At 39.4% G+C, this 12,681-nt stretch overlaps 1 protein-coding gene across 1 annotated transcript in view; it reads left to right on the top strand.

The window, feature by feature from the left end:
- The first annotated feature begins 702 nt into the window (after positions 1–702).
- Positions 703–12,681, top strand: part of LOC140930763 (sodium- and chloride-dependent taurine transporter-like) — a 27,252-nt gene continuing 15,273 nt past the window's right edge. The window contains exons 1-4 of the mRNA XM_073380477.1: positions 703–758; positions 6,861–7,012; positions 7,244–7,375; positions 11,470–11,746. Coding sequence (XP_073236578.1) covers positions 6,883–7,012; positions 7,244–7,375; positions 11,470–11,746 — 539 coding nt within the window. The 5' untranslated portion in view covers positions 703–758; positions 6,861–6,882. The remainder of the gene's footprint in view (positions 759–6,860; positions 7,013–7,243; positions 7,376–11,469; positions 11,747–12,681) is intronic.

The following is a 12,681-nucleotide window of genomic DNA, read 5'->3' on the forward strand; positions in this document are numbered from 1 at the left end:
AATAATGTGGGATACGAATAAAGCATGGGTAGCTTCCTGTATAGGCTGTAAGAAATAATAAAAAATTGATTACTAATTACTGTGTGCTTTTAGTTACCAGAACTTTCTATGCTTTTGTTTTTGTTTTTATGTCAGGTTTTTTATTCCCTTTTCTTCACACTTCTTCTCAAAAAAATGTCAAAAAGATAAAAAGCACTTTTAAGCTGTTTTAAGTAACGAAAATTATATATTCACTCGTCGCTCTGCAGGCCTCACGCATGCGACGTATATTTCGTCATGACCAAGCCAAGGCGGGTTCTATAAGTCTCTTCTAGTCTCTCGTGAGCCACACGTGAATTTAATCCAGAAAATTGATTTATCGATGTCTAGAGAACGGTAGCTATTGTTCATCCATCGTGGTACAATAATTGAGATGTACAGAATCGAGACGTTTCTCGTTTCTCGTGGCAAGAGTGAACCTACCTTCTCTCGTAATTAAAGTAACATCTAACATGTGTTCAGTATGCGGCTAGGATCATGTGAAAGTAGATACAAGGGTCTTGTACGGCGATAAAGAAGAAAGGTTATAGACTTTAAATTTGGCGATCAGCTAAGAAAAGCAAGGTGTTTTTAATAGTGGGTCACGTGCTAAAACATTTGCATTATTACCACGTGAAACCGGCATCTTTATTTGGTTAGATGAAACACTACGAACGTTTAATACTTGAAGTTATGAAAGGCCACCGCCAGATTGCCGAACTGGAGACGGAACTAGTGAGGTAAAAACTAACATTCTTTATCATTCTTAACTAATTAGTAGAGAGTCAGAAAATCAAGAACAAAATGGTTAGTTCATTCAAGTTTGGGTCCAGTGGTTATGAACTTTATGATGTTCAACGCGTTATTTGCGAAAACCTGGCCCGGGTTGTTCAAACGTTGGATAACGCTATCCACCACGGACTGTAAAAATATTACACAGGGGCACCCAACGAGGATATAGTTCAAAACCACTTAACATAGATTTGTTGAACGTATTTTAGTATTTAAAAGGTAGATATAGGCATATTTTTATCCCCTAAAAACTTTTCATCTGTTCGGATTTCCTAGCTGAAAGTCTAGTGATCCGAAAATTATAGGGATCAAAACTTACCTTTTCGAAAATTTAGCCAGGAAAAGGCTCCCGAAAATTCTAAGTGGCCTTTTTTAGGGTAAATATACGTTTAAAATGGGTAATTATACCATTTTGTCGATGTTCGAAAATCCTAGGAGAGGCAGGCAAGCAAGAAATTTTACAACAAATGTTCCGAAAATTCTAGTTCTCAAATCGTCTTCCGAACAGATATTTTCCCGAAAATTGCCGTTGGGTGCCCCTGATTACAAAACATGCCACTAGCTGAAAACCCCCACAAAGCCTTATTTTTACATTGACGAGAATTTTTTTGTCCTGTTTCATTTACTAAAGTACAAATACATAACTACATTGCTACTAAATTACATAACATACAAAGAAACCAAAGTAGCTTAGTACATAGTTCTTGCATACTCACGCACACACTCGCACACACCCCACCCGCGCCTACTCAGACGTATACTGTCATTATCTGCCTGGAATTGTCAAAACAACCTCTAGAGAAATAACGTCATTGCTGTTCTCCGTACATTTCTACAAATGAGAGAAAGACTAAAGAATGATTCTCCAGGAAAAAGGATCCCCATTTTGCATCACTCAAATTTTCTGTAAGTCCCACTTTTAATAGCATAACGTCTTTCATAGTCAAAAAAATTTACTACGGTTCGAAAAAAAGAGTTCCATTGGAGGCTAAGGCCATTTTGTTTGCGATTAAGAGTGCATGATGAAAAAGAGGGTTTTTAGTATCGTTCGACGAATCCTATGCAAGACAGAAAAGAGAATTCTTCGTTAAGAAAGCAATTCAGGGAGTCAGAAATAAACCGGAGAAAAATGCCTCTTGTGTTTCTACCGAGCATCCTCGACAATCAGAGAACTTAATGACCGAGTCTACGCCCCAAACCCCCTCCCCCCATCACGATATATGATCATTCGTCAAATAGCTATTTACAACACGGTTTCAAGGTTCACTGACATCCATACTTCATACTAAAAAAAGACACTGTCGTAGCACAAACTAGTGTTACTGAAGTCCCGTGGAAGCACGTCCCTTCCGATAACTCTCACATGCTTTTCTCGTCACGGGCACTCGGCGACGTTTTTCTGTAAAATAACAGTGTGAAGGAACAAATATTGCCTAAAAATTTCTAAAGCTTGAGAAAAGCTAAAAATTTCTGGATAACCGTTCCATACGTCTAAAATATTCGAAGGTTTTCTAATAGCTTAACTACAATTTTCGGACGTTGTGTTATTCACATTTTAATATCAAGATAATAGTCTACATATTACGGCCAAACAGGCTTCTAAAGCACAGAGAAAATCATTTGACACATTTCTGGCGTATTTGGAAACATTCGGTGGGTGCCCCTGTCTCGTGTACGATGTGAAATTTTCTTGGGGGTTTTACTTCGCGGATAACCAATCATGAACGTTTAGCGGAAACACCTTTCTGTGTGACTAAGCGGTATTAAGCGCTGAGATTGGAAAACAAATTGGCGGAGACAGGCTGTGATAAGTTTCTGTCCAATATTGTGGTAAAGCTCTTAGGTACGGGTCAAATATGATGAATTTTTCAGTTGTTTTTTTTATTATTATTTGTTAATCTTCTCTGCTGTGCTTTCAGTCGATTCGTTTCTATAGATACGACAGGGTCATTTGCTTTCGGTTCTGGAAGAATGAGGGCACCAAATGACTCTTTTTCTGTAAAATAACTGTCCAAAGGAGCACACATTGACTATAAATTTTTTAAGCTCGGGAAAGCCTAAGAATTTCTTGCCTATGATTTTCGTAGCTTAATTGATAGGTTTTCTAAGGTTAGGTCATATGTCAGTCACATTTAATTTGTTACAAGATATAATTAAAAAAGTCTGCTGAAAATTTCAGCACAGAGCGTGACAAAACGTTCTCTAGAATTGTCCAATGAAAGAGCGGTTACTCCATGTTCATCCGGGTAGCTTATAACAGTTTGGAATGAGACAACCAACATTCCCTTAAGACATCCGAGCAGATAAATAGTTATTTAACTAAACAGGCTTCTAAAGCATAAAGAAGACCATTTGAGACACTTCAGTATGACGTAGTTGGAAACATTCGGTCGTTGGGTGCCGAAATGCGTTCAAAACATTTTCCAGTTATAATGCCGTGTTTTCCCTGATATTGCCACACTCAAAGAGGACACCGTCTTCCGAGTTAAAAGGCTGATTACCTCACCATACATAATCAAAGCCAGTGGGTATGGCAGCAAGTTAGTAGACAGAATGGGTGCATTTGGAACAGTGAGTATCTCTGGAAACCACATCCTTATGGACGTCCTGAATGCCGATGTCACAACCACCGAGTAAGAAATGATTATACAAATTTTTCAGCTATTGCTTACCTTCGTAAATTTCCTCCGCCTTGTTTTCATTTGTTTTTTCTGGTTTTATTTTTGTTGCTGGTTATTCTTAAATAGGCGCGTGCATATTGGCGTACGATTAGTTATGCCCTTGCTATGTTCTTACCTGTGTTGATCTTTGCTCAAGATGACTATTGAGAGTAAATTCAAAGGCTTCTCTTTAATTTGAATTTTAACAAAAAAAGAACAGTTAAAAAAAAGTAGAAGCAGAAATCTGCATACATTTATTGCGGGAGGCAGTTAGCTCTTTTCAAATTCTCCAGGCTCGATCTCCATGCATTCCCGTAAAGAACAAGAACGCTCTTAGCAGCGGTGAGTCTCCCTTGCTTGGAGATAAGTTTTGTTGTCAAAGGCGCCAGTGCTGTTACACAACTTTTTCGTTTGGAATACAAAACGAGTGTTATATGTCATAATGTAAATACTCAAAACGTAGAAATTGCAAGGAGAGACAAGCCGCACATCTCAGCTTCACACCGGTGTGAAACCTTAGAAAACCTTCTACATGTTGATATTGCTCCATTGAGGAGAACTCTTTCAGGAATTTTTACACTCAAAAAATTGAACGACGATTTTTATCAGTATCAGGAGTCCATGACTCTGTCAGTATAAATATATATTGCCTCTCTGTAGCGGACCGAGATATCCGAGAGATACGGCTCGGTACAGTACATGTTCAGCACTGGAAAAATGTGTAAGTTTAGCAGAACCTTATACAACAGACAGCTAATTCAGTTCACGCGTATTCCTGCTAAATTTGTTGTCCGTTTTGTAAGATATCAAAATCGCGTAAAAGTAATTACATTTTCCATAGCTGCCTATTATCTGCTTTTAATATCTCCCTACAGCCTCAGAGTAAATGTTTAGAGTTGTACACAACATGCACTTTATCACAGTATGGGATGAAGCGTTTCATTTTCCAGGAAAATTTCACTTTCTCGTCAAAAACAATCACTGACTCAGTCAGACACGGAGAAGTTTACTTGAATTTTGCGTTCAGTACAGCCAACGGGATTATGTTCTGTGAAATTTATCTACAGTCTGCGGCCCACATCACCTTGGTTCGATCCTTAACGGATCCCCGATGGCCTGATTCTCTATCACCAATCCTCGATCCTTGATCCTAATTTTCCAATAAGCCTCGAAGTTTTGCTCATTATGATTATTCTTTTTTTCGACCACTGAAGTAATCACTTGTTCCAAAGTAATCAAAGCTTTCAAGCAATAGAATTCATGGACCGACCCGTTCCGGAAAAGCTCGATATGAGATTTCTATTTTATGGACATGAAGTACTGCAAGTAGAGTGCGAGATAGTCAAGTACAAAGCAACCCGTATAAACACATCCGTGACGCATACGTAACGTTAGGGTGGATTTCCACTGACGTGTTTTTGGCTCCGCACGTTAAAGCACGCAGATAAAATAGACGCAAGAAATTAAGTGTTGAGATTAAACGTGAAGATGAGCGAGGTTCTACTTTTACGCCTACGTGCGACCTTTCATACATTGCCTCTATATTATTTTTGAACGTTAATTTTACGCACGTACGCACGTAAAAAATACGCGACAGTGGAACTCAATTCTTAGACAGGTAGTTGAAGTTGCTTCCAGTAGTAAATACTTGATATCTCAAGTATTTATAAAGTGTAACACGACTTCACTTCTTAACAACTGCGAAAATCTATCAATTAGATACATACAACAAAGTGAATCTATTTAACCCTAGAGTCCCAGTAATTGCGACAATATTCTGAGAAACATAACGCCTCAATACACTACAATACAGGATTTCCCCGCTATAACATTTTCTCATCCTACTCGGGGTATTTACCTTTTAATAAGCGTGCATGTCGTGCGTAATTACACGAAAATCAAGGGCCTCGGTTCGGGGAAAATTACATCACGAAGAACCACTATGTGGATGTGCTACCTGCAAATCGTTATTTTATTTATTTATTTATTTATTTATTTATTCATCATTGTCAAACTTACATGCGTCATTTCGGTCATCGCCAAAAATAAACTAAATGCTCATGACAAGACTCATTTGCATACAATGAAAGTCGTCACGATTCTCATCCCCTGTTTCCACGGTCTCCGCTAGGAATAGTCTGCTACACAGCCGTTTTTAGTGTCGTCACGCAACGCTCCTCCGCGTTGCGTGACGACACTAAAAACGGCTGTGTAGCAGACTACGCTAGGAACGCCTGGCCTACAATTTATATCCCACACGGAAAAAAGGAAGACAAAGCAAACGCCTGCATTTTTAGAGTCTCGCTCTGCTAAAGCAAGCTCGACTAATTAGTGGCGAGAATTTGATAAAGGATCAAGCCTTTTCCCATTGCCGGATGGAGATAATTTCTCTCATTTTCTCTGGTGCTCTCGCAAGCTTTTCTCTCAATGGTGCATGGATCATCTCAGGAAAAAAATTGTGATTTCCAGGATTAACTAGTATCTGCTTTGGTCCCAGATCAGTGTCAATTTTCTTCTCCTTGCGAGTTCAACATTTAAGAGCTTCAAAAGAATCAGACAGATCATAAAAATGTCATAGTAGGAAATGAATGGAGCTGGCTTTAGAATGATAATTCTTGTATACCGTAAATCGTCTATTAAGCCCCCCCAGGGGGAGCTTATTCATTTCAGACACATTTGAGGGGGGGGGGGGGCTTGATAAAGACGGGGGCTCATTTAAGAGGGAGTGGTTATCCAGTTTAGCAAAGACGGTGGTATCAGTTCTCCGGCAATAAAGAACTATAACACAAATCCGAAGTTCCAGTTGGTAAATACATCATCCCAGATCAGTCAACGCGTCCTTTTGCAGTCGTGATTGACTAATACAGTCTGTCATTTATCAGTTAAGGATAATAAGGGGGAGGGGGACTTAAGAAAGCTGGGAGCTTAATAGAGAATTTACGGTAGATATAATGAGCAGTAAACGAGAAGCAATGATAAAACATGTTCGTGAAATGAAAATTAACGTTTGGTATTAAACGGGCCGTGACCGTGATTCTAACCTCTCTTTTATTTTATCCCTGGCTGGCTCCTCGAGGGAGCAAATGAAAGTTCCCCGAACCACTCGCAGAAAAGATGGGCCTTTGTTGCCAACTCGGGGGATCTCCTGCGTTTTTTCTCACAAAAAAATATTTTCTTTCGGCAAATTATGATAAATCCTTAACAACCAAGGCTTGTTCTGTTATGATGGCTGGACACGATTCAATCTCCTTTTATCGTGTGTTTTTATGGATTTTAGTAAAACCCTCCTAAAAAAGACGGAACGTAACCTATAGCCAGTCATTTTGACTGAGAAAGCTTGTTCAATAAAGCATATTTAATTGTTTTGTTCCTTCTTGTGTGCATTTTCAGATAGAACCGAAGTCAGTTCAAAATGGTCGAGGCTGTACACGAGCGAGAGGTTTGGTCTTCAAAGTGTGATTTTGTTCTGGCTTTGGTGGGGTGGGCAATAGGCCTAGGTAACTTATGGCGGTTTTCCTACCTGTGTTTCAAGAATGGTGGAGGTATGTAAGCTACACGTGTCCTTTTACGGCTTTTACCATGCACAGCTATCGATAAGTCTGCAAGAGCTAAATACTCAAGACCAGACACTTAAATAAACCGAGAAGTGCAAGACTCAAAAAAAGTGACCTGATAATCAGACACAGCTGCAGGTTCTTTCTTGCGCCCATATTTTGATTTGGAACACAAACCTTTTTGGTTTTACCGGATTAACCCCGGATTTTAATCGGCAGGTTGCTTTCTCATTCCCTACTTCATTTGCCTGGTTGTGGCTGCAGTGCCAGTCAACATTCTGGAAATTGGATTGGGCCAGTTTTTGAGCCAAGGAGGAATTACAGCATGGAACATATGTCCACTTGTTAAAGGTGAGATATGCCCGTTATATGTGCCAAATCGACAAGATAATTACTTAACCACTAACTACTATTATCTCAACTTTGAAATATGAGCGTTGGCAATGTTGCGTAACCTTCGATCACTTCCAAATATAAGGACCGCTATAAGGATTTGTATTGGAAAAAAATAACTTGTTTCTGTGACCTACGTATATAACAACCGCTAAATGAGACAAACAGCTTTTTTTAATAGCAGAGCTCCACGCGCGCGCGAAGCGCGTGCGTGGGGGGAGCCCCATAGCTAAGGTAATCTACCCATCCAAGAAAATTTGGTAATCACGTGACCGACCGACCGACCGACCGACCGTCCGTCCGCACCACAGGCATACCAATGTTTACTCTCACACTTTCTCGCTTTGGGAGCCCAGGAGGAAGCTGATTGCACATCAATGTTGTTCTCAATTGACAACTGTCAAAACAGGGTATCCGCTGACCGGTATCACCTTTCCGTATCGCGGGCTCAGGTGTCGACCCATCAAGGTCGAGTATTTTTTTGAAGTTATCCGCTGACAATTTATTCGTTTTCAAATGATTGCAGGCTCACGTTTACTTTTTTTTTAAATTCATATCAAATATGTTGTGTTTATGTCAGTATCGCCCCGCACTATCAAACTTACCTCAGACGCAAAAATTCAGCCAGTTTTTTTAAAATACCGGCGGGGAAGACCTTTTCTTACCATGGTCACGTGTTGGTCACGCTCCACGTCCAAATTTATGCAGCATCTTGAAAGTTGTTTACTTTGACAGCTGAAGCTGACAGAGTTTTGAGTCAACTTGTCATGTTTTTAACCGTATTTTTCCACTGGATGTACAAAATGAAATACAGCTGCTATCAAGAGTGTTCTCTTATTCATGGCTGGTTTGTTTATTGGGTTTTTGGTTGAGAAATGCGTCGCTTGTCAAAGCCGATAATCCGATTTCGGATGGCATCGTTTTTGCTTTTCACCTTGCTGGATGCGTGCAAGAATTATAAAGGCTCAAGCGATCCTTGCCTTACCTGATAGCTTTCAAGAGCTGCATCTCGAAATATGGTAAGCCTGAGTAATTATTGTATTTATATCTAATTTCATGAAGTCCAGCGGCGCAGTTTATGAAGCTAGTTTATGCACGTTTGTATTAAGATTTGACTGAGACACTGATCTGACCTAGTATGAGGTTGGATATAAGCTTAAGCTTACAGAACTTTAACAGGCCTTTAGTCGATATTAATTCACCGTAAATAGAAAGAAGAGACTTTCCGAAGAATATTTAGTTATAATTTTGGCTGTAGAAAGAAAGCGTTGAGCGATTTTCTTGTCCTGAGTTCATCTTTGAAAACAGCAAACAGGCCCGGGAAACTGGCGGCTTAAAACGTAAACTTAATCTTTAAGCTTACTAGTAAAGACTTGAGGATTCTTAGAGACACTTAAATACTCATTTGTTTTCGTGAATGAAAATTGTTGTCTCTGTAAATGTTCTACCGAATTATATTTCTTTATTGATTGTTGGTAGTCTCAAAAGTGTAATTTTCATCGCTTTGCCGTTTGTTTTCAGGCGTTCATAAACATCGCTTGCAGGAGTACTCAAAATGCCGAGCGTATCAAACGCTTTTTAAGGTTACACATCGTTATAAAACCATGAATAAAAAATAGACTCAATGAATTCTTTATCACGTTGAAGCGTAACTCTTTTAAAATTTCTTCGCAAATTTAGCGCTTATCAAAAGTTAGAACCGGCTGGCCGTATAGGTGATTTTGGAAATTTTTTGAACGGTTTCGCTAATTAAAAGTCCACGCATGCTTCGATGGTCCTGAATATTGAGTGAATGCAATTTGTCTTGAAAAATTGTGAAATACTGCATTTTGTACGAGGTCTGTATGATAAAAACAGCGCCTCATAGTACTCTTTCTCCTCAGATGTGGTGTATTAAAAAAAAAATAAAACATTGGTTTGCACGCACCCAGATTTATTGGCAAGAATTTGTAAACTTGTCGATCGCAAAAAATTCGGCCTGATTTGTTTTCCACGCCTTATCTACTGTGATCAAGAGCCATTATTGCTCTTAAATTTGACCGTACAACTTTTTGGGTGTGTATATAAGGCTATTTGTTTCACTCCAAAATCACTTAACTTTTCAATGGGAGCTTCGCTTTTAGCCGTGGCTAAATCTATATATTGCTTAAGTTATCTGGGCCAGGTTGTTCAAACGCTGGATTGCGCTATCCACCGGATAAATCACTACACAGTGGATAATTATAAGATTAGTGATAAGTATTAGGACTAACCAACTGCGTTATCTACTAGATAGAGTTTTATCCAGTGGATACCGTTATCCACCTTTTGAACAACTGGGACCTGTATTTTCTTTAGGTGGTCCTCGAGCCTATTGATGCCCATTTCCTGGGTTTTAGTGGAACCGTTTTGGTCTTTCTCTCCAAGCATATATCCTTTTAAAAAAAACATCATATTGGTTCCTGAATAAAACCCGCCAGAAAATGGGCATTAATCGGCTTGGAGACCACACAATCCACTTGACCAAACTGATTTGATAAAACAAAATGAATACCTGTCTTTCATCACCGTCGGTCTCAACAGTGTGTCTGAATAGGTCCCTAAAGCCCAGTTCAAAGGTCGAACTTTTCATGTACCAAACTTAATACCTATTTAGATGGACCCAAATGACACAAGTTCCACGGCTGATTCAGACGTGCAACTCTCATAGTCGGAACTCAGTTCATTCTTAAGATGTGCAGTCTGTACAGTGGTCAATAATGCTTACCAGTGAAAATTAATTATAGTATTTTTTGCATTAGGTTTGTCATCTGAGAAGTTCGGCGTTTTCCCGGGGGAGTACTCCCATACAATACCTATATGGGTATGTGCCGCACAACGGGGTCGTGATTTTGAAGCTCCTGATTTAGAACGGGGTTTCCATTTTAGAGGCGTTTTCTAGAACGGGGTATAATATTTCGAACGCACGAAAGCTCCAGTTTTGTAAGCAGCCATTTGAAATTATTCAAGGACAAATTGCTTTTAAAAATACGGTTCAATGCGTTAACAAGCAAACTGTTGTAATCTTGTTGCACCCTACAACGGAGTATAAGAAATTGGCCCATTTCTAGAACGGGGTATCAGTTTTAGGGCGAATTCTAGAACGGGGTATAAAAAATTGGCCCATTTCTAGAACGGGGTATCAATTTTAGGGGAATTTTTTTTCTTCAGAACGGGGTGCCAATTTCGAGTCCCTGGCGGCACATACCCACCCAAAAAATACCCGAGTGCCCCCCCCGGGGGCCTCTGGAACGAAGTCGCTCCATCAATAGTCCTCCTAGTAGCCACGTGCGTTGCGTGACACCCAATAACCCTTCTAGGAAAACATTAGTGAAACTGAGAATAAGCAGTCACAAACTTAGGATTGAGACAGGCAGATACGACAATATACCACGTGACGAAAGGTTATGCAATCTCTGCAATTGTAACAGAATTGAAGATGAAACTCACTTTTTATTAGATTATCCAAGTTTTTCTTCCATAAGAGATATGTTCTTCTCTAAACTAGATCCTAAAATACCGTTTCTACGACTACAATCACATGAGTCCTTATTATCACATCTGATGAATTCTACTGACTATTTTATTAACATCCAGTTAATTTCATTTATATCAACTTGCTTTGAATTGAGAGACAAACTTATCTCCGGAATAATTAGTCCTACTGATGTTTAGAAATAAACAATGAATAATAAGCTTCAAATTATTATTTTAAATATTTAATTTACAAGGAATCAATGATTAATTTCAAGTAGCTTTTGCAATACTGTAATACTTTGTTATGGTCATGCAAATAAAGCTTATTGTTGTTGTTGTTAATAAACAGCTGCGAGGGAGACAACTCCATCCACAGTCGAAATTTCCATGTGAGCCACTCGATTTTAATTCATGGTTCGACCCAAAATAGATAAGTCGGTCCTAATTGATTCAAACGTTCATCTTTTCATGTACGTAATTAAAGGGATTAGGTTTGGTACATGAAAGGTTCGACGTTTGAACTTGGCCTAACTTTACTAACGGACATTTTTTGTTAGGTATTGGTTATGCAAGTATAGCAGTCCTTGTCTGGATCTCTATATACTACAATGTGATTCTTGCCTGGGTCTTGTTTTACCTGTTTGCCTCGTTTCAATCGACACTTCCTTGGTCCCACTGCAACAACGAATGGAACACTCCCAACTGTGTGGATTATGCTGAGAAGAGTGACAATGATGGAACGCTGAATAACACATTTGCAAATGCTACCACTCTTTTTAATCTAACGGTAGCAAATGTAGCAAAGCGAGTATCGGCAAGCCAGGAATACTGGGAGTAAGTACAAATAAATACTCAGTATACTATCATGCCTCAAATAGACCGTGTACAACTGCCCCCTCCCCTCAGGAGAAAAATCGGGAATGGGGCACTGATTTCATCAAGGAATTTTTTCCCGTGGGAAGGGGACGGCCGTACACAGGCTATACCTGAAAGTTTTCTACGCCGCTGCTACTTAAGCCTGTGTGAGCAGGTAAAGTAATGGCCTGAGGTCTTACCTGCAAGGCGATGCTTCAAGTCCTTGCGCCAGCATCGTATTGTTTCATTGAAAGAAACACTGCTCAGCTGAAAGGGTTGAAAATTAACCAGTAAATACAATTTTTTTTTTTTTTAATATATCCTTAACTTATCTTCGCAAGTTCACAAGAGTTCACTACATCGATTTAAGTGAGATAATTCGGGTTGTGAAAGCTGCCATCATTATGGTTAGTGTACACTTGAAGATATCAACGCTCTTTGTGGTCAGACATATTTCGAGTGCAAAGGTTTCCCCTGAATGGAGGTCAAACCAAGGTTTCGGGACCCAGAAAACGTGTTCCTTTCCTCAGAATAGAGGTGCCTCAACGATGGAGGTAACACATACAAAGTTTATGTGGACGTTTTTCTAGGATCAAATTTTGTGTCCCTTTGATGGAGGTATCCCTTGAATATAGGTGTCCTAAAGGAGAGGTTCACCTCTAAGCTCAAACACTGCGGGCCATCTGGGTCACTCATTGGCTGTTGTTTAGTCTATTATACATCACCCACTTCAGTTCATTTGAGACCTTTTCTCCGATCAAATTGAATGTACTTAGTGTTGGCTAAAGAACGTGGTGTCGTGGGTTTATATTCTCAATATTTTGGATTGAAAGTAATGGTTTTTTACTACCCTACGAATGGTTCGGATGAATGAACGGGTTAATTTCAAATGATACTCAATTCCGGATTTCCGC

This window comes from Porites lutea, chromosome 3 (genome assembly GCF_958299795.1).
Source record: "Porites lutea chromosome 3, jaPorLute2.1, whole genome shotgun sequence".
Taxonomy (NCBI): domain Eukaryota; kingdom Metazoa; phylum Cnidaria; class Anthozoa; order Scleractinia; family Poritidae; genus Porites; species Porites lutea.